General features: G+C 42.8%; 1 protein-coding gene across 3 annotated transcripts in view; it reads left to right on the top strand.

Moving 5' to 3' along the window:
• The window catches only part of runx3 (RUNX family transcription factor 3), a 28,468-nt gene extending 24,492 nt beyond the window's left edge, over positions 1 to 3,976 (top strand). For all 3 annotated transcript variants that reach the window (XM_053335263.1, XM_053335262.1, XM_053335261.1), the window contains one exon: positions 3,483 to 3,976. In XM_053335263.1, the coding sequence (XP_053191238.1) occupies positions 3,483 to 3,964 (482 nt within the window). In that variant the 3' untranslated portion in view covers positions 3,965 to 3,976. The remainder of the gene's footprint in view (positions 1 to 3,482) is intronic.
• The last annotated feature ends 19,433 nt before the right edge of the window (positions 3,977 to 23,409 follow it).

The following is a 23,409-nucleotide window of genomic DNA, read 5'->3' as shown; positions in this document are numbered from 1 at the left end:
GAACAGAGGTGATTATCATTTGCATTCGACATGATGCTCTGGTCCCAAAGCCTAAGTGCTTATATAAACACCTGGAGATCATTTGTGTTCATTTGGGTCTCCTATTCGTTGACCTGCGCAGCAGCAGCTGCTCTGCCCTGGCATTATGTTGCCTTGTCATCATCACCCTGTTATCAACAGTGACTGCTCATCCTTATGGCATCCACCACCACCTAAAGCAGTCAGTAAATCAAAGAGAACCTCATTACCTCTGATGGGAGTTAAATCCTTTATTGATAAGATCCAAAATAAAGTGCAGTAGTGTCTCTTTGGGGGAGATATGAGGAGAAAGATTAGAAAACCATCTCCCTGCACAGCACATGGTGTCTTTACATGTAGCTGGGGGAATCTGTGGTTTTCTCTCTCCCCTTTCCTTCCCTCCACTTATTTGCCTGAGACACCATTCCCTAGGCGCTGGCCGTCACAGTTTGCATCAAGCCTGAGTAAACATTTCACAGGTGAGCGCTTGGATTTGCATCTCCCCATCGCTAGCCACCACATGCGGACACACACATGCGCACACACACATAACCTGCGCACAATTAGACACACAAACATGACCGCCTCCAACTTGCTCTTATGTTGACAACCAAAATCAGTTTCGCCCATAAGCAAATGAGGCAAACCTCCTGTCATATCTGGGTTACACGCTTGACTGTGGACTAGTGGACTTCTTGAGCTAAGCAAAAAGGAGGAGGAGGACTCCACCCTTGGTGTTGCAGAATTAAATAAATGCATGGTGCTATGCTTCAGAGCAAGAGGAGGAAAAAGAGCGCTGGAACACTATGTTCTCTATAAAACCCCTGATTCCCAGCTACTCGCTTCATAGACTGGGAACATCACAGACGGTAGACTGTGCCAGCTAGCCCTCTGGGGTCCATCCCCTCTCCTGTCCCTGCAATTTAGTCAACACGTTTCAGATGAGCCTAATGGAGATCATGTGTGGTTTTGGGCCGCAGAGGTTACAGGCAGCTACTACTCGTCTCAGTTAGGAAGACCCTCTCTGCCAAAGATACACCACTGTTACCACAGCCACAACAGCAAGGCCTGTACTTATACTGGGTGGGGGAGGGTGGGGATGCAGTAAGGTATGCAACATGGTTAAGTGGGAGAAAAAGCAGACTGCAAAACTTTGCTTCTCAATTACAAAAGAGTTTATTTAGCCCTCTCCTCCAGAGGGAGCTACTGTACTGTAGAGAGTTTAAGGTGGTGGCAGGCTCCACCTGGATCACAGCCAAGAGGTTGATACTGCACAAGCCCATTAAGGTGTTGTGATAAGTGTCCAGTCCAGTTTCCCCTGACAGAACACAGGAGTCGATCCCCACCGCAGTTTAGCCAACACGTTTCCACCCAGCCCAATTAAATGGAGATCATGAGCTGGTTGGGCCGCAGCAGTCAGAGCCATCATGTCCCCACGCCACAGATCCCCTACCCAGTTTCACCCTGAAGCCTAAATTTAGCACAGACAGAGAGAGAGATGAAGGGGCAGAGGGAGAGAGAGAGAGAGAGAGCACGAGAGAGAGAGAGAGCGAGAGAGAGAGCGAGAGCGAGAGAGCACAGGCTTTTTGGGAGTCCGGTAGGAATTAGTGGGCCGACTCCACTTCACCCGAATCAACAGCAGCTGAAGGCTTGGATTTTCCTCGCGTGAAATCAGATATGGAGCCCGACTCCGGTGCCTGGTAGACTCTGGAAAAAGAAACAGCCCCCCCACCACCACCAAACTCCCTCATCCCAAAAAGAAGAGGAAATTCAACTGCAGAAATGTGTTGTTGAAAAAAAAAAAAAAAGTCTAGCAGGGGCCATGGAAATTGCAAAGGAACAGATTTTTTGTAGCTGAAAATGGACCCAGTTCTTCAGACATAGGGAAAAGACATTTCAACAAGACTGTGGCACGCAAGTTTGGCATTCTCCCCCCTCAGGGCTGTGGCGTGCAAGCGCTTGCTATTTCACAAATACAAGCTCTCTTTTCTCTGCCATCCAAATCCACATTTTACACTCTCAGTCATGTGGGCACATTGGACCCATGAACGCCACATGCGGACAAACAAATTTCCACGGGTTGAGGTGTTTGAGCGTTTGTGTGTATATGTGTGTGTGTGTTTACATGTATCAGGTGTGAACGTAGTGTACATGGACATCAGGTATGAGGAACTCACCCTCATCATTGTGTCAAATTAGGTAAAGGGCGTTTACAGTTCCAGAGAACCTTGGCCACCTTGCCTTTTTTCCAAAATATGTCAGTATCATGTAGCACAAAGACTAGACATGTTGAACTTGTCAGACAAGATTTAATTTTTCACACTTCTAAATGAGCACTGTAATGCAGCGTTTGGCTTTTCAGACACAGAGGTTTCCTAAGCAGAAGTCACCCACACAATGATGAATGACTTAATCTACTGATGCTATGTATATATAATATGTATATATAGAATAAAATGGCCCCTCTACCAGGGTTCAAATACTACAGCAGGTGGCAGGAGGCAGCGTTCAGTAGTCCTACACGACTGTGAACGGGTTCATATATAAAGCTCAGGATGTAAAATCAGCCAATAATACCCCTCAGTTAAGTGAGAGGGGCAATATGGTGTTTTACTTAAGGCCCTACGTTGGTGACAGTAACGGCCCCAAATCTCAGAGAAGCAAACTCGCCAAGTCAAACCCTCTAGCGATATTTCTATTTCCCTCTTGTCAGCTGAATAAATTAGAAAGTGTTCAGTGAAATTGAAGTCCTAACAGCTGGCTTCACTGTGCTCTGTTACCTGTGAGATTACACTTTGCAGTTGACCCCCCCCCCGCCCCCCCCCCCCCCCACAGGGCCTGGACTGTGATACACATTAGTTTAGAGGACATTCACACAAAAAAAGCAAACTTTCCTTCTTCTTCCTTCCCTTTTATCCCCTTTCATTTTCCTCTCTGTCTGTGTCTGATTGTGACCGTCTGCCTCTGTCACTTAAGTATGATTTATGATGAGTTGCACAACATCGCAACAAGCCGTCGCTGCTTATACAAAGCACCCCTCAGCGCTGACAATGCCTCTTTTCATTGCTCTGAGAAAGATAGATACTGTATATTGCTCTCCTTTTTGAAGGAATAGTAGGAGGGCTGTGGCGAGGGGAGGGGGGGGGGGGCTTTCATAACTTCAGTCTTGTGCATGGGGCTGTGGGATGATGTGCTGTCAGTGCTTGATGACTGTTATTAAGCAAAAAATGTCTCAGTTCATTACTTTGCGAAAACATTTCCATAGACAGGCATATCGCGAGAAATCTGAGCTGAGAATTGGGGGTTTGGGAAGGTCTGCAGCTCTAGAGATGTGGGTTGTTTTTTTTTTTTAAATAATAGCAAATGAGAATTCTCTGAGTCCCTTGTTTCATAATCACAACAGCAGTTTTCATTCATGGACGAATGTTTGTTGACTCTTGCCAATCTTTTGTTTCTGCTGACAGGGACTACAGATCTCTTCCAGCAGAGGACCACCTTCCCGTCTCTGTCGCCGCTGACTGACCCTCGTTTCTCGGACCCCCGCATGCACTACCCTGGGGCCTTTCCTTACTCCGCCAATACTTCCAGCACTGGCATCAGCGGCCTCAGCATGTCAGCCTCTTCTAGATACCACACCTACCTGCCACCACCCTACTCAAACAACCAGACCCAGAACTTCCAGTCCAACTCCTACCTGTATTACGGCACAGGCTCTGGATCCTACCAGTTCTCCATGGTGGCACCGGGGAACACCGGGGGCGAACGCTCTCCCACCCGCCTGCTGTCCTGCTCGGGTGCTGCGGGCACCGGAGGGACCAACAGCCTGATGAACCCGGGCCTGAATACCCAGAGCGACGGCGTGGAGGCCGACGGCAGCCACAGCAACTCCCCCACGGCCATGAGCGCCTCGGGCCGTTTGGATGAGTCCGTCTGGAGGCCTTACTGACTGACAGACAGCTAGACAATCAGAGGGGTGGGAGAGAAGTGAGGGAGGGGGTGAGGTTGGAGTGGGGGAGGTGAAGAGGATAATGAACAAAAAAGCTGAACACTGAAACAAAAGGAGAAAAAAAACTAGCAAAAAAAAAAAGAGAAATGCTGCATGTTTGTCTTTAATTTCCCGAGCACTCGCTTAAAAGACTTTCAGCGTTTTACCATCTCTCTGAAGACTTCCATGTATTTTGTACATTTTGAGTGAACTCCTGCACTGTTCTAAGACATGTACTCTTTAAGGACTAGCCTATAAAAGCCATATAAGTTGAGATGATGTTCAGCTGAAACTGTAAATAGAAGTGAAGGCAAAAACCAGAGAAGCCATAAGTGATGTTTCCTTGATCCTTTGTGTGGTGTAAACAGGTTCTCATCGATGACAAAAGGACAAAAAGCTCAATCAGTGCAGCTGATGAACTGTAAAAACCACAACAGACATTCGACAAACAGACTCTTCAGACTGATCCAACTCACTTGGTAGGCGGAGAATAGCAGCCAGAATGTTTGCTCCGCGAGTGACTCGGACATTCTTCCAAGGCTTGGCTGCACTGCTGTAGCAATCGGTCCTTTTAAGCTTTAATTTCTATTGAATTTTAATATTGCAACAAAAAAAAAAAAACAAGTTGTGAAAACATCCTCAGTTGCATCCAGGGCTGTTTTATGTGCTCACAGTAATTATGCAGTACCTTATTGCCTAATTTATTATCCGAATGGACAGCCTTTGGTGCTACAGTAAGCAGCGGATGTTTTTAACTCTTCATCTTTGAGAGAAAAACATTTGATCTCCTCTGCTGTCTCATCAGTGTATCAAGTTTTAACAGGACAATGGCTGATATTTTGAAGAATGTACTAAAGACTAAAGCAGAGGGGTGTTTATTGATTTCTTTTTCTGCAGGAATAGTTAAGTCCTGTTGTGTCTACTCTTGACCTTTTTTTCCCTTCAATTTCTTATTCAAGCCCTTTTCTGAAAAACAAATGTCCTACTCTGGTGTTTTTTAACTGGATGACATGGTTTACTTTTGATATTTATTTGAGCCAAATTTTGAGGAAATGTACGCATATACCCAAAAAATCCATAAGCATTTCTCTCTTCCTTTCCTTTTATATATATATATATATAAATATATATATACAGTATATATACCATGTTTTGTTGTTAAGTAAAATTTGGAATTTGTGTAATATATTGCTACTAAATTATAAAAAAAACCAAAACCTTTAATGTAATTATTTTGTCTTCCAATGTAGCTTTGATGCACTAAAAACCTTTATTACATAAGACACGCCCAACAGATTCTGTTAGTGAGATGGTGTATCTAGAGCCGCAATCTTTTAAAACAACTTCCAAATTGCCTTCCTGCGCTAAAAAAGCCATTCGCTTTATTTTTGCACTATGTTTGAACTTTCATTTCTCATTTTCAGTTATGTATTTACAAATATCTGAAAGTCTGTAGACCTAAATATTACCTATTCCTGCACATGTATTTGCTGAACACACATCAAGTGTCCTTGTCCTTAAACACACACATACAAACACACACACACACATACACACACACATAAATGATTCATCTCGTAATTAATAATTTCATGATTAAACACACACACACACATTCCTGCACCACAGGTGTGTGTGCACATTCCCCCCCCATCCTAAGGGCCTTTCCCCTGCATTTACACATGTGATCCCTCTATCCCTGGTGGAAGAAGAGAGTAAGGATGAAGGGATAGAGGGTAGAGGTGGGGTCAGAGTGGTATCTTCTTACCAACACCAAGGGCAATTCCAAAAAACCAAAAAAAAAAAACCCATTTTGCCTTTGTTCTGTTTAATCAGTAAGTGCTTTGAAGCTTTTATGGCCTTGGTTCTGTCTGTTCTGGTCTAATTTACGGATCAGCAGTGCCAGGGGCTCACAGCTCTGCCAATATTTCATACGTGTGCACAGATCATCCTGGTATGAGTCTCACTAAGGCATTTATGGCATGCATCAGGTGTCTAACGTCTACCAGGAAACTGTTCCATTACAAGGAAGATTATTAGCATTTATGACTCTGAAAGATGAGCGTTTAAGTTGCCACACAAGTGAGATTTAATTTCAAAGCAAATAGTGATCTAAAAAAAGCTAGCATTTGAAGCTCAGGTACAAAAATAGGTTATGCAAGGCGTTCTGTAGATCTCACATTCACACCCTCTGCCTTATTCCTCTTTTTTAAATAATCAGCAACAATGCCTCATTCCTGTCTCCCTTCGATTTAGAGGAAAAGCATGTTCCACGCTCTCTCCTCTGGAGCCTTCATACGGTTCAAGACCTCACTTTATTATGGGCAAAACTCATGCAGCTAGAGAAACCACACTTTTATTAATACTTGTGTGGTTCCTTCACAAAAACCAAAGATCTTCACAAACTGCCTGTAATACTGTCAGGATGTTAATGATGTGCTGTAAACAAATGATGTCTTTGATTGATCTAATATCATTCTTATTGCAAGACTAGGAAGCCAAAATGTACAAGTATTTTATTGTATATTGGATTAAAGAGCACAATGATATTTTTTTTCTTTTTAAAAGAACCCCCTTTTTTCCTTTTCATGTACCAAAAAAGTTAATTCATCTTGCTCTCCTTATTTCTTTTTATGCTCTAAGCATGTACATCTGAAACTGATATGTTAATTTAAAGATCTCATCCCTGTATGTATTATTATCGTTAATGCTTCCATACTGTGTGCTTGTAAAGTTTGCAGATAATGTAGTTTTTAATCATTTTAATTAAAAAACATGTGTTTCACGTTTCGCTTCACAACTGCTGTTTATTTCATTTTTTAAAATCCTATTTTTAAAGTCATTTTAATTAAAGGAATTCCAAGAGAGAGTTATGACAACATCATTATTCTTCACCTGACCTTTTAAGAAAAATCACACCCATGTTAGATTTAGGATCAGTATTTATGGCCTACATTCTTCACTTTACTATAAAAACAACACCAGACTGTAATAGTTCTCTAATTTTGAGGCTCAAAGCTCAAAATATCTAGATTGTGAGATTTCTTTTATAGTTTATATGGTGGTGTAGAGCGGGAAAATGTTAAACATGGAGGCACAGGGTACAATTCACCTCCAGAAACCCAGCCTCCATCAACTGACAAATGAGCAGGGAGAACAAAAAAAAAAAAAAAACACCATAAAAGGTTCATGGGACCCAATTTCATGCCAGTACATTCTGATCCAACAAATTCTGTTCTCCTAACTTCTTTATCCTCATGCAGTAAATACCATACATGCCACCACCTCCATTTCATAACCCTGGCAGTTCATTGGTGGTTCGTTCCCAATAACCCCCTTAAATAATTATCCTCCCATTAGTGAGACTGTCGCTGGCAATTACCCACACTTCTCAGGGGTTTGAAAATGCCTCAGCTGTCAACACAGTGGTACCCAGAGCGTAAATAAAGCGAGGCTCAGGAATCCAACACCGCCCTGGCAGACTCCATGTTAGCGCACGTCGGCAAGTTGTCACTTGTTAAAAACAATACGGGAGAAGTTTGGAATGTCAGCCGTCTTTTTTACCAGCTACGTGCTTGTTAATTTATGCAGCACTGATGGCATCTGTTTGGCCCATTTGAATCCCGGCCACAAGATTAAACACTAGAGATGTTACCTTGTGGGGTGGTCTGATTTCAGATGTCTCATGTGGTTAACCTGAAATACAATACCCACAATTCCTCACTCTTAAACTAATGCCACCTGTTGATTCAGTATGAAAGGGCTTTCACCGCTTTTTTTTTTCTTCACATTTTCCCAAATTTTCCCTGTTTACACTCTCCTGTATCTAAACTCATTCCTCGCCTCTTTTATCCTTTCTTCTCATTCAATCCCCTGCTTTCTTTCCTTCTGTATGGCTTCTGCTGTGTGTGTGTGTGTGTGTGTGTGTGTGTGTGTGTGTGTGTGTGTGTGTGTGTGCGTGTGTGTGTGTCAGGCCTTCTATGGGGGCAGTGTTGGCAGAACAACAAAGCCTCAGGACGCACACACGCAGCCTTGATACACACTGTATTCAATTAACTCTGCACTCTCAAAGCATCCCCACACACGCACAAGAAACTCTCTCTCTCTCACACACACACACACACACACACACACACACACCCACACACACACAAAATCCCCTGCTGACAGATCTCACACCACCCTCCACCCAGACTGTCTGAGCTCCACTTCACAGTGTGAGTGTATGACAGATCTGCACCGTCTTAAACATTCCCAACTATTTCCTCCAGGTCTCATCACAGAGTCGCTCTCTGGGTTGCTCCTCGACGATCCCCCGCCGCTCAGGAAGCACAAAGAGAAGATGATAAGCTTTCAATTAGACTGGGCTCAGGGGAATTTTCCAGCTGTCTTCGCACACTCTGTGAGACCCGACCCTCTCGTCCACATGTGGGGAGCAGAGGAGCTCTCATCTGGCTCTGTCTTTGTCCTGGTTGTACATGAGCCGAGCTGCTTTTTTTTTTTTTTTCATCTCTCGTCTCTGTTCCCGCTATGCTGTTCTTCCGAAAATTGTAACTCTCCAGGAAGAGTGGAAACGTTTGCCTGGATGAGGCTGCTTGTCTGGATGTAATTGTAGTCAAAGGCATGATGAATTGGTTTATAGGACGATGGGCAAAATAGCTTTGTAAGTAGATGAAATATGAAGAGAACTTGGAGGCATGAACGTCACAGGAAAGAAAAACTAAAACAATGAGAATCATTGAGGAGAAAATACTTTGTCAAGTCAATCATTTGTTCTGATGAGCGGCACTTTTGATTCTTCCTCTGCACCCTTGTTCAACTTGATCTTCTATTAATCACAGCAGTTTTTCAAAAAGATTAAAGCACTATTTATAAATGCAAACTGTTAAGCAGACACAGAGAAAGAAAGGCAGGGAGACGGAGAGAAAAACAGAAAGAGAGAGAGAGAAGAGAAGAGAAGAGAAGGGAGAGGGAGTGTTTTGGAAAGAGCACAGAATCATTAAAGCCCTCTCATTTCTCATGAACACAATATCCCGTGTCCCTTCTGCGGTACCTGCATACGAAACCCATTAGGGCCTCTTCTGCAGCCACTGACCTCTCCTCCCCCAAACCCGTGAGAAGGAGCGGGCTAGGACCGGTTTGGTTTGGGTGCCTGGTACATGACCAGAAGTCTATTTTCTAACCGGACTGGTGGTGGGAACAGAGGCTGCCGTCCAAAATCAGGGTTCCCACAGATTGACCGAGAAACACAGGGGCCAGGGGCTAAGAAACCACGAGAGCTGTGATGCAACCGTTCTCACACTAACAACCAGCGCTGCCTCGCTGACAGGGAGCGGAATAAAAAAGGAGAGATGAAGAAAGAGAGAGAGATGGAGGGTTGTCCCAATTCAGAGGCATCCCAGTGAAGGTAGTTTCTCATCCACGCTGGGTCTACAGAGACCGCTCTTGTGTTACGATACACCAGGCAACTCCCAGTTCCCACATTGGAGCACCTCTCCACGGGGCTCGGACTCAGACCCAGAGGATCACTGAAAACTTAGAAGAGGCATTTGGAGAAACAGTCACACTATCAGGTCCATCTTGAGAGCTGCCACCGTGGATTTAAGGTCACAGGCTTGATGTGGGACCCTTAAAAGATCAAATGTCAGATGATCTGTTAAGGCCAACTTTAAGCTCCACTTAAGCAGTTCACAATTTCAACATCTCTATGAGATACACCCATCTTAAAATACTAATATTAAAAGAGATGAAACATTTGGTTGGTTACTTGATTAGTTGATTAGTCTAAGTCCGTTTCTGAGCCAAGATCCTCTGGTTTCAGTCTCTCAGCTGTGAGGATTTGCTGCTTTTCTTTGTCTTATGTGACCGTTTACTGAATATCATTGGGTTTTTGAATGTTGGTCTGAAAAGGCAAGCATAGTTGACTTTACCTTTTTAGGATGTGGGTTTGGGTTTTCACAGTTTCTCACACGTATTAGTCAGAATGATGAGTCAAATAACTAAGAAGATAATTGGCAGATTAAATCATAATACAAATAATCACTGATTGCAGATCTAATCTTGGGTTTATAATCAGATGTTAGTTTTCTTTGAAAAAAGTAAATATAATAGATATAAATTTGAGGTTTTTACACTTATGTTAATGTGGTTTCACCTATAGTATGATTAATAAATAACATTTGTTCATAAGAAGTTCCTAACTGTTACTACGTAGCTGTTAAAGAAGTGTTTTTTACTGCAGCAGTTCAAACTATTTCACATGTGCTCATTTTCTAGGCAGGGCTCATACCAAGAAATATCCTGACAGCACTGATAAAGAAAAACAGAAAAACAATCCTCTGAACTTCCTTCCTCACTCTCGTCACCAGATGAGTCAAAAGCAGCAGAAGGCCTTTATGGGAACCCCATCAGACCGCTGCATGGTGGACCTGTGGCTCAGACCATGGTTCGGGGGCGAGCTGGTGAAGACCACAGCAGCTAGCTTTCATTTAGATGTCCTAATGGCTTGAATTTAGATTCTTCTCATTGCATGATGACCACAGCTGTCTGTGTCTAACCAGTCTTAATTGAATTAGTTAGTGAGAGGAAAAGAGTAGAGCATTTAATATGAGAGGATAATAGCTTGTAGTGTGGTAGTGTAGTTTTTTGTTGTTGACTGGGATAATAAAATGACATGCTTTTCAGAGCTGCATTTAGACACTGAATTTGCACTTTAGCAGTGAACCAAAATATGTTTTTACTAAGAGAGTAGGGCAGCTTCCCAGAAACAATGCTAGTTGTTTCCCATACTGATTCATGAGAATTGACACAATTTTTTTTTCTGTCCTTTTTTCTCACAGAGAGAATCAGAATAACGATCTGTACATGTGAACACTGCTTCCCCTATAAAACAGGAAATTGACATACACACACACACACGCACGCACAGAGCCACACACCACACACTATAGCTCTCTGCCAGGCTCTTTTTGGGAGCCTCCCTCGTCACGGTGGGGTCCTGAGTGGGGGGGTGTGGGTGGGGCGAAAAGGCGAGAAGGGGAAGCGGGGATCCCTGTGGACCAGGTCTCTGTTCACTTCCTGCTTGAGCAGGGGAACACACTAAATTGGCAGTTCACATACACACTCTTTATCTTTCTATCTCCCTTACTTTTTTCATCCATGTACGCAAGCAGTGAGCAAAATGAGGATGATTGCTCAAGTCTGTTTTGGATCACGTGGGAACATGAATGGTCATTAAAAAGCCTCCGTTGTCCCTTCCTGCTGGTTCCCACTATCTAGTTTGGAAGCCACAAAACAAAGTCAGATACATTTATGCCTTTGATTGTTTGTTTCTTTTTTTCTTTGTCTCTAAAAACTCTGTCTGGGACTGACCACCAAACTAGATGATTAAAATCCTTTCACCAGTGAGGGTTGAAAAGAAATCAGTGAAAACCACTGAAGCGCCACAGACCTACAGCCTGCTCTAACCCATAAACCAAACAGAGTGACGACATCAAACACAGCTTTTCCCTCATCCTCTCAAGTGTCACCAAACACAAGAGCTTCACAGAAATGTGTCTGTCATCAAATTTCTCATATCATCATTCTCTCTGTTAGAGCCAGTTTTATTGTTGCTGCTATTGTGGCACTTTGATCGTAAAACATTGTCATCGAGACAATCAAAGCCAGGCCTGAATAAATCAAGCTACTGCAGACACCAAATAAAGTGTCGGGTATTGTTGTTGTTAGACAGGTGAGGTGACTAAAAGCCATCGCTTTGGTGTTTCTGTCTCCAGTCTGCAGTGTGTGCGTGTGTGTGTGTGTGGCAGTGTTATACACCCCCGTGTCTGGCCGAGGCTGCCCCGCAGGCCTCTGCTAACCAGTTCCCAGGGTTCCACTATAGCGACTATGGACTTCCTCGAGGGACACCTCCCACTCACTGGTTTGTTTTCATCCTTAATGGAAGATCATCTTACGGTCTTTATGGTGTGTGCGTGTGAAGTAAACAGTTTGTGTGTGTTTTTTTCTGTGCATGCACCTGCACAGACAAAGGCATATTATTGGGTATGAGTCTGCATGCCTGTGTGAGTAAGTTAGCGCACATGCATGGAGCAAAATGTATGTTCACTGGCCTACAGACACCAGACACCTTGACTTCTGCTCCTTCTGTTTTTGCCCATGAGGCATAGAGGAAGATGAAGGAAGAAAAAGTGTCTGGAGACGACTGTTGGGGAGCATTCATATTTAGGAATAATTATTTTTAAGTACTGAGATATAAAAGCCAAATGGGCTGTGGAACAAAGAGGGTTTGTGGGGGGATGGAAAATGAAGCATTTACATTCAGGGCCTGGTAATGAGGGGGTTTTCCTGAGAAATGACAGTGAGGAGGTGGATCACAGGGAGACAGGGAGAGAGAGAGGTAAAACAGAGAGAATATATCAGATCAGGGGATGGAAATTACACTACTGATCGGCAGACTCGCTTTTTTGGCTGTAAAGGTGGCGTCAGACTGTGACACACTCTGGCCAAAAGGCTTGTGCACACGCATACCCCACAGTTTGACGCATACAGGTGTTTGTGCTTTGAGAGAGGCCCTATACTGTACCTCAGCAGGGGCTACAGCAGCAGAGCGAGCCAAGGAGGATTTGGGCTCTGGGACGTCTTGGCGGATTCACAGCTACATTATGAGGTGCGGCCTTCTGGCAGGCCACTCGCAGCAGGGCACAGCAGACCTGAACATAAACACAGTCAGTCCTTAAAAACCATCCATCAAATAGGTCCACCTGGGAGAAAAACCCATCAATCTCACTCACTGTGACGGACACAGAGACAGATTATAGAGGACACTGAAAGGAATTAATAGATTTTTTGGAAGACCTTTAGTTTGTATGGTGGATGAGTTGGTCTAAATGTGTTATTTAGATAAAAAAAAGTATTGCTTTTACAGTAAAGTGTCAAACAATAGATTTATACTTGTTTTTTTCAGAGAAGTGCCGTCCCACTCTGCTCCGCAGTCACTCTGTATTTTGCCAAAGAGTGGCAGCCCTGCAGTTTTCTTTTTGTGGTTTTTGGAAATGCCCCCACTTTTCCGGCCCCGCTCCAATTTTCTTTAAATACAACCGTAATTGGTTTGATTTCCTACCTCCGGCCTGGTGGTGAGGGGGGTAATGAGCAGTGGTGGGAGCTAGCAAGGGCCAAGTGAAGGGGACCCAGCCCACAGCAGGCGATCCTCACGCTTGGGTGGCAATACAGCTTGGACTTCAGTGCCAGCACTACTATTCCCCCTGTTTAAAGGCAGTTTTTTGGGGGCAGATTCTGGAAGCCCATCAGTGGAAACTCATATAAATCAGAACAGAAAACACACCCACACACTCCACAATACTCCCAAATTCTAGTTTCTGATACCTGAATCATGAACATACACGCATCATAACTCTCCCCTTAAAGTCTCTCCTTTTCGTCTCACACACATCTATCATACTCCTGCCAACAAAATCTTGCGACATTATCACAAAGGCATTCCAGCCTCCAAATGAAAACCAGCCTCCTACAAAAAATCTTTTCTTTGTGATTTCTCTCACGGGCAGTTAGACAAAGAGGAGTGTGAGTGTGCCGCTCATCAGGCAGGCATGAGTAATCAAAAAGGAAATAAGACGTAGCGTCTGGGAGAGGCCAAGCAGGCCCCTACTGATCTCCAGCCAGCTCAATGTTCTGGCCTTCTATTGTTTCCTGCTTGGTTGGCAGACCAGAGAACAGCCAACCAATATGAAACTAGTCTAGATCTTGTCTCCTTGTCTTGGAGCACCTTTAGGATATGCTTCAGGCCGCATTGATGGTGGAGCAAGATCCTGGAAAATCACTGCCAACAAATGCGCCACCATAAGAAGACAATGAAAGGAGGGGATGTGAGGAACCTTATCAAAACATAATGATGTTCATTATATTAGTGCTGAATGAAAATCACGTTTTATCAACCAAACAAGCCACTGTTGAACTGGAGATCTGGTGATAGAGAGTTTAGCACTATACATACACACCTCCTGAACAGGCCGAGTGTGCGTGGGAGAAACTGGATCTGCACGTTGAAAAGTCTCAGTCTGGGGTAGAGGAGGTGTTGATTTTTACTGTAACCAGCGGCAACCCAGAGAGGACCTGTTATGGTGAGTCCAGGGCCAACACAGACAGTCAAGGAGTTTGTCTTCTTTACGATGGCTGGAAAAAAAACAGACGTGTTTCCAACCAAAGCAGTATTCTGGGGTATGTGGTCTAGCCGCAGAAGAAATGGACCCAGGAGGCTTCCGTAGCCCGAGCGCTGGTGCAGAGAGAACACAGGGAGTCTTCCAAAAATGGCACAAATGCACGCACGCACGTACACACGATGTGCAGCTTTTCCCGGCAAGCGACAGTCATCTCGGTGGAAAAATATGGTAACCGATGCATTAAAGCCCAGGACTCTGAAGGATTGCAGGGACACAGTGGCATTAAAGACAGAGCGAGCAGGGGGAAACACACGACACGATATTCAGAAAGCAGAGTGGTTTGTTTGGCTGAATGTGCCAGTGCTGCAGCAAACACCCACAGTGTGATTTGGCTCAGGTATAAAATATGTGCATTCATTTGCGCACATGTCCACTCACTCACACATTAGATACAGTATATGCAGCCTTTCTACATATCAGAGTGCCAGTGTGTGCACCATGAAAGACAGACCTACCCAATAATTACTGTGATCTGAAACAGTGTAGGCCACAGCGCCTTTCTCTGCAAAAGAGAGGGACAACTTTTATAAAAACAAGATGGCTTTAGAAGCAGAACCAGAGAGCTGCTCAATAGCAAGAAGAAAAAAAAACTCCCCCGAACTGACTTTCATGCTGGTTGAGGCCTGCTGCGGTTGTGCTGCCAAATAACACCAAACAATGCACTTCTAACCCCACTCCTCCTGAGCCCCTTTCCCAATATTGAGCCATAGGTCTCTCCTCGTTAAGTGAACCATACAAATGTTCAGAGCCCCTGGCACTCCCTCCTATGTTTTTCTGTGTGGGACTTTCACTACACACAACTCTGGGGACATTTGCAAGTTTACGGGGTGAGTGAGCCACAGCTTTCACTGCTCAATCTAACAAATTCCCCAAAGTCTAAAAGCTAATCCTGCCAAAGAAACGTTCAAGATGACGACAGTAAACCAGCCTTTTGGCTTTGTGAATCTCAACTTGTGTGTTCCTGATGAGCTGACAGGCTAGAGAAGTTACACTGACTGTCTTATTAATGCTTAAAGCATTCTGACAGAGCCTTTTGTTACTTACTTAAACCACGCTGCCTGCAACGACCTAATGGAAGTTTAAAAGCCATTAGGCTAGAGGGCTTAGCCAACTCAAACCATGCACACAGGCTATGAAGGAGCAGCAAAGGCCAATCAATATATCTCCCCTCCACCTCCTCCTCCTCCTGCTTTCCTCCTCCAGTGTTGTGTTAAAGCTGGATGTCATAGCATCCTCTATGGCTGCTGGCAAGTAAAGGAAACACTTTGGTTTAGTTTAGAGAGAAAGCATGGATGCAGGCACCTGCAGCGTGGGCAGAGATCAAATACATCCATTACCCCAACTGGCAGTTAATTACTGGTTGCTTTGGGCTTACACACACTTGTTTCTACCCTACTCCAATGTCAGTGCTAAGTGTGTCTTAAAGGATAGGTTCACAGTTTTTTCATGTTTTCCTAAGGCGATATTCAGGCATCCATATGAACCTTGAAGCAGGTTTTTCTCGCTGTGATCATTCATTCCGTCTGTACTGACTATTAAAAGATCGCTTCATAATGCACTTGCAATGTAAGTGACAGTGGATAGAATCTACAGGCCTCCATCTGTGCCAAAATGTATTTAATAGTGTATCACAAGCTAATAAACATTCAGCCATCCAAGTTAGTCAGATACATTTTGTGTCCATACTTTGTTACTATTCTCCCACTGCAGCTCAACAGGCAAACAAAAAAGGGATTTTATTCTAAAAAGAAAATAATTTTGGAAGATATCCACAAACTCATACTGCTGAAGCACTATATTGGCTTTATATATATTTTTACACAAAATAAGGACTCTTGATTTTGTTCCCCATTGCTTACATTGAAAGCGCATTTGACAGGGATGTTTTTGTAATGGCCAGTATGAATAGGAGGAATGATTACAGCAAGCAAAACCTCTTTTATTCTTCATATGGGTACCTCACTATTGTGTTAAGACAGACTTGAAAAATTGTGAACCTATATTTAAGTGCACCTAAGCCAAAATGCCAGTATCAACAGAATCAAAACAGAGACATGGTTTACTGTCAGTAGGGGCATGTGAGTATAGTCTGTTGTCATTTTACCATGGAGACATGCAAGGGAGGAGCCGGCCGGGGCGTTTCTTTCTTTTTTTTTTTTACAGGACTGCTCTCTGCAGTGGCTGGCATGAAAAGAAAGCCAGTGAGCTGGAGACGGATGGCAGAACCAAAACTTCAAAAGACCTCCTCTCCCCCTAGATGTGCTACACGGTTCTAAAAGGAGAACCTGCTAGTTCACTTTAGCACAAAGCCACGGACACACACACACTGTCTCTAACACGCACATGCACACACACACACACACACACACACACACACACACACACACACACACACCTGGGATTATCAGCACACCCAGCAGACATTAATGTAACATAAACTGCAAGTTAGATCTTCCTGGGTAGAACTGAAATGGTGGGGGAGGAGTGGCTGCTGACAGGGCAAACTCTTTTATGTCTAATAGTTTTTTCCGTCACAGACTAAATAAAACAGGCCACTATTGTAGTCTTATAGAGAGACAAAACAACCTGGACAAAGGCCCCCGGAGGCATGGAATACCTGCTGTCCTGATGTGTTTCAAGTACACAGCTGACACAGACTCATAGTAGCCTTTTTATCTTTAAAACCACTTGCTTTAAGACCCACATCTCTCTTTATACTGTCCACACAATAACACACACACACACACACACACGCACACACACATACACACACACACACCTCTCATGCTTCCTGTGAAAAACTGCTGACCATGTAAAGGAGATAAGAACAAAACCCCCGGGAGAGCAGTCTGCCAGCTTTTGAGAGTCGCCCCCTCTTTCAGCTTACTGTGGCTGAGTACCCTCTAGTGGTAATTACGGTGAATGGCACTTCTCCTCCTTGAATTTGGATCCTTGAACCCTCACTCTGCCTCTTTACCAACCAACAGCCGCAGTAAACCGCAGCTCTGCCACAGGGTGTGACTGCAGGACCCACATGGGGTGAGTGGCAAGCGCGGGGAAAAGGGGGTGAGGCAGCTTTTGTGGGCCGCCCAAGGGGGTCCACCACAGTCCCCTATCTCCCCACCACAGTAGCCACTGAGCCCCGGAGAGAGAAAGCCACCCCACCACATTTTAATGAGGGCTAAAATAAACAATGTGAGCACACAAAACCCCCCCCCCCCCCCGACTGGTTGACTGCAGGCACTGGAGTGGAGTAGATAAGCTGGGCTGTTAGTTGGTGGTGTGGGAGTTGATGGGGTGGCTGATGCCACAATGAACTCCACTATGAACTCCCATAGACCCTTCCACTGCTCTGACAGTATTTGACACAGAGGCAGTGTGCAAACCATGAAATAACGGGGCGAGCTTATGGTTCATTTCAAAAGTTGGTTCACCCAAATTACAAAAATACATATTTTCTTATCTTTAGTGGTATGTAGACATTCAGATAAGTTTGGTTTTATTTGCCCAGGTTTTGAGATATCAGTGTCAGAGATTCCTCTTTCCACACCAACAATGCAGCTGAACGGAATTTCAATTGTGGAGTTGTCGGAAATACTTTCTATCAAATAAATAATTGCTATGAAAACAAAACTATACAAATTCAGTACTTTTACTCCACTACATTTCACAAGCAAATATTTCTCTTTTTACTCTACCACACTAACTCAGCTACACTTACATTATAGTTAAGGGTTAGGGTCAGGATTTGACATTGAATATATGATATGATTTGTAATATTTGATGGATTCTTATTGATTGGACTAGCCAATAACATGTAAAATAGTTCAAAATAGTTCCACCAACTACAACATACCCATTAACACATCAGTGACAACAATCTGATAATATAATATGTGATAGTATGACACTCACAGAGGCCATTTTCTGCATTATGAGTACTTTGAATAATATAAGTACATTTTGCTATTTTGCTTTAACATTTTAAATCATGATTTCTACTTGTAATAGGAAAGAAAAGTGTGGTTTTAACTTACATGTTAATTAAGGATGTGAACACTACTTCCTCCACTGCTGTTAACACTTCTGTATATTATAAAGAAAAAGGTGTGCAACTTCTGGAAATGTATGTTTGCTGTTGATATAATTTTTCAACTAAATTCAAGTCACCTCCATGATGTAGTCGACTAGCAAACACTTCAGAAACAGATGAGTTAAAAAAAAAAAGGTGTTGTTTTGTTTGTTGGTTTGTTTGGTTTTGGGTGGACTGAACCTATAAAATCCACCTCTCATAACATGTGAACAATTTATTCTAGTCTTGACACCAGATGAATACCCAAACTGTTGTGATTCATTGCATTTGAAACCAGTTTAAACACACAAAATGCAGCCTACGAGAATATTCTCATGTTTCAGTCTGTCCTCCAGTGTGCCACTCTTCATCACTGTTATACTGCTGTGTTATGTGGAGCTGTAGGCCTATTTATGAGTATACTATATTCCTACCAGACAAAAACCCTCTGTTGCAGCCAAAAAAGACATACAAGATGATGGGTCAATGACAGCTTGTATGACTTTAAGGAGTTGGGCAAGAAAAACACACCTTGTTGGAGGATCAACATACTCCTCGGCTTGCTAACCAGTCGCAGATGATGGCTTTTTTTTTTTTTGATGGACGGTGGGTGCCAACATCATTTCTGAATAAAGGCCAACATTGCTGAAGATGTAAGGTGAAGATAAAGGGCATGAGAAGCATTATGGGGGCTGTGGAAGTACTGAAGTCTGACAGGAATGCCTGAATTGAACCACTATCCAACAACAACAACACACCGTGTGGTCTATGTGTGCCAGGCTGGCAGCTGCTGTGTTTTCACTTCTGCTGCTGCGCTCTGATTGGCTCGAGCTGCTTGTAAACACGACCACTAATGTTGAATACTAACTATTCGATAACTATGGCGAGTATCCATTCATAATGGTGTCATGTCATTTTTATAGATAGTTCTCTCTGCACATACAGACTTACCAAAGCAGAAAAACACAGGTGGAACTAATAACATTAATTATGCCACTGTTCCATGCATGTGTGCCAGTGTGTCTTGCCAGTGAGACAGCATGTAAAACACCAGAACTGACACTGGCACACCTGAGTGGAATACGGCCATAATTAATGTTATTAGGTCACTTAGAAGTCACACAAGTTTAAGCAGCTAAAACTTTATATATTGCTTCAAGGTGTGCCTCAAAGCACAAGCTTGGCTGATGACTTTACCTCAAACATACGGTATATTTCCTACTTTTTATGTAATTGCCCAGGTGGTAACTAAAAAATAGGAAATAAATAAAGTAGTACTGGCTCTTGTCCCATAGATGTGTCTAATGTAGTCCTGTAGTTCCTAACCTGAGGAACTTGACCCCACAAGAGGTCATAAAATAAACTTGAGGGGTCACAAGATGTTTAACAGGTTAGAAAATCATATCTTTGTTTTTCTTTATTTTTTCCAAAACTTCCTCCAATTGTTTTTTTTTCTTATGAATTACTGCATTTACCTCTGAAGGTCTCACAAGCAAACACACTACACTACTCACAAACGAGGAAATGTCATCCTATTTCGTAATCCGTAGACATGTGATTGGTTACAATGGGTCACAAGTAGCTTTATTATAAGGGGTCACCAAAAAGGCTGGAAACTAACCTTTAAACCATGTATTTAGTTATTAAGGTGTCATATCATTTTTATAGTTAAATCTCACTGGATATGATATGATTTAGCAAAGGAGGGAAAACACAGGTGGAACTAATAACATTAATTATGCTTCTGTTCCATGCATGTGTGCCAGTCTGTCTTGCCAATGAGACAGCATGTATAATACTAGAACTGGCACTGGCACACCTGAGTGGAACACAGCCATAATTAATGTTATTAGGTGTCACAGGCCAAAAAGGTCGGGAACCGCCGCCTCAGGCTGATTCTCGTAGCCTTCAAGAACTCTTTTGCTTGAAAATGAAAATATTTATTATTTAAAAAAAATGAAAGATTTATTTGCCCCCCTTCTTGAGAATACATTGAACGGACACAGTGAACTTTGAAAACTGGCAAAGGGGCAGTGAAAATAACATTTATCCTTCCCTTTCATTTACTTATGTCAGGCTAAATCTAGATTATGTATGTGACTGGATTATAATGGACAAGTTCAAAATGAAAAAGAAATTTCCCAACGTATATTTCTTACTCAAATTGAGAATCCTGATATTCCTGTTTCCACAAACATTTTACATACAGGTCTGTGTGCTGTCAGTCACTCAGTGACACTCAGTAAATCAGATAAAAGCCAACCTATATCCACATCAGATATCAAGTGCACAGAGTCCATATGCAAAGAAGGTTTTTCACGCATTGTAGATCCAAAACCAAACTGGGATATCACTGTGTACCCTTGAGCGAGCTACTTTACCAATGTAAATATTTAGCCAGCTGTATAAATGGGTGTTGTGTAAAACTGAACTGACTGTCGATGCCAAACAGCAAAAGACTTTTGGGCTGTGCTATTAGTGATCGTGCACATGGAGGCATGGATAGGGAGTGAAAAATATAGAATAGTTATAGTAAAAACATAATGTCAAAAAAAATATATATGTGTCAAGGTTTAAGAAAGTGCACCCTTGTATCTCATTCTGATAAATGATGATCAGAGAAATAACTGTGACTGCAAAATGTGTGTTTCATGGCTTTGCTGACTTGTTGGCTCCCTCTCATGGTGTGTAATATAACCCTGCTCTTTACACACACACACACACACACACACACACACACACACACACACACACACACGCACACACACACACAGTCAACATGTTTGAGAAACAACACTGAGCCCCTCCTGGCCTCACCTTCATTACCCAATTACACTAATACACTCACCCTGCAGTAATGAGTGTGTGGTCTGAATGATAGCCAGCCTTGTTGTGTCTTCTCTTTCCTCACACTCACACTCACATACATCTGTCTGGTTGCGTCTGGGTGGATTTCCTCCCTGTGAATTACAAGTGGAGGCCGTGTCTCAGTGAGCTCCAGCAAAGGAGAGGAGAATGTCTGGGGCTGAAACATGACACTTTAATGATCTGGAGAACATCCAGAAACTGTACGCCCCCACACCTTTTCTCTTTTTTTGCTTCTTCTCTCCCTTCTCTTGCGAAATTCCGGCTGCAATCAGCCCTGCAGAATAGACTTGTTTGTGCCTCTGAACAGTGGGGAATTGGCTGGAAAACAGACTGCGAGAGGGTGTCTTCAGGGGGAGGTGGAGACCACAGTGGGTGCACACCCACACGAGACATTCCTCAGGGAGCAGGAGCAGTAAACAAACATACTTTGGCTCAGGGGTTCCCAAATGTTTTCTGTGTTTCGTCAGTCAATGACCTCCAACAAAAGTGTAAAGCAGGAAACTCAATATGAGATGTTTTTGAATCAAGAATGCAAAACTGCCTCTGATGACCAAAACATTCCCTAAATCCAGTTACCCTCTAAGAGTGAAAAAACAGGGACATGTGACTGTTTGTGATTTTACTCATAAAAGCCCCTCAAATTCCCCCAGGCTCCAGGGTGGAGTCCTAAGGCTGTGTTTACAATGCAGGTGGAAATGTCCCAAATATGAATTTCCCCTCTCACAAGTGACACAGATTTGTTTTTAAAAACTAAAAAGACCTTTTAAATTATGATTGAGGAAATGTTCATAATATAGTCATGCTTTTGTGACTTTACACCTAGTAATGCAGTTTACACAAGTGTGATGTAGAAACTTGAACACATATACTGAGAATGGACTTTTGAGTGAAATTGATTTTTTTTGTGGAAAACATCTGATGGAAATTATATTTATTTTTAGATGACTTAAAATGGACCTGAAGTCTCCCTCCACTCAATAAATGCTGTTCTCTCCTTGTTACTGTAGTTGGATAATGTATGTGCAGAGTTCGATGATAGAAGGTTGTTTTTGCATTCATTGGACGCTGTAGCTCAGGAGGTAATTGGAGGATCAGCAGTTTGATCCCTGGCTCCTGCAGACAGCATGAAGAAGTGTCCTTGAGCAAGATAGTGAACTCCAAATTGCGCCCAATAGCATTAAATGTGCATTAGATTTGATCTCGATGAGCAGGTTGGCTCCCTCTGCCATCAGTGTGTGAATGGGCGAATGTTTACAGGTATTGTAAAGTGCCTTGACTGGTGCTATATAAATGCAGTCCATTTACCATCTGTCTGGGGGAAAGGTTTCTCTGTGCTCACTTCAAATCTTTAAATCTCACTTTAAATAAAGAGATTAAGGTGTGCACATACGAGCATGATTTATGACATCATAACTAGATTGGAAGTTAATCCTACTTCAATATGCAACCTACACAAGGTTGATGTGGAAATTTGAAGTCTCCTTTGCACACACTGAGATTTATCATTTCCATCCAGCAGTTTAACTTTTGAAAGGAACAATAGTATATTTAAGGAATCCAGATTTGTTTAATGAGGGAGAAGAAGAAGATAACATTTAAAAGGATTGTTTTTGCAGAAAAACCATATCAGAAATGAATTATTTATATTGTTTATATTCTATACATGTGTGAAGGAGATCTTTGCAGTAAGGTATATTGCTATCAACCTTGGATTGGTTTCTATGCAGGCTATCAATTTGAGCTTTTCTTACATGAATACATTTCAAATTTTTAAAAAAGGTCCAACCTACCCTAACCTCCAACTTGTTTCCCAAGCTTTCAACCACATCCAGCAGATTTCCTCCATGGAGAGTTGCTCAGTTGTCACAGAGAAATGATTGAAAGCTTGAGAAACAAGTAACTTGGCTCTTGTGTTGAGATTTTCTTGTTGTAGCAACTGCTAGAATGAACATTCAAGATCAACTGCCAGGAAGATAGTTAATAAAAGGCTAACATGTTTAACAATAAGCTACACTGCCAATATCCATTCAGAGATGGCACATATGATGCTAATAGTCATTACACTTCCTGGAATGTAGGTCTGTAACTGATCTTTTGTCATTTCAAAGGGTGACTTGATCAGACTGGTATGAGACAGTAAAACCAGATCTGAACAGCAAATGAAAGACAACCTCACATACGGTAAATCTGACAAGTATGTAATAAAACCACAAGTTTAAAACAAAAA

Source organism: Scomber japonicus, chromosome 16, assembly GCF_027409825.1.
Source record: "Scomber japonicus isolate fScoJap1 chromosome 16, fScoJap1.pri, whole genome shotgun sequence".
Classification (NCBI taxonomy): Eukaryota; Metazoa; Chordata; class Actinopteri; order Scombriformes; family Scombridae; genus Scomber; species Scomber japonicus.
The sequence above is the reverse complement of the archived record's forward strand: the minus strand, read 5'-3'. Positions and strand labels throughout refer to the sequence as shown.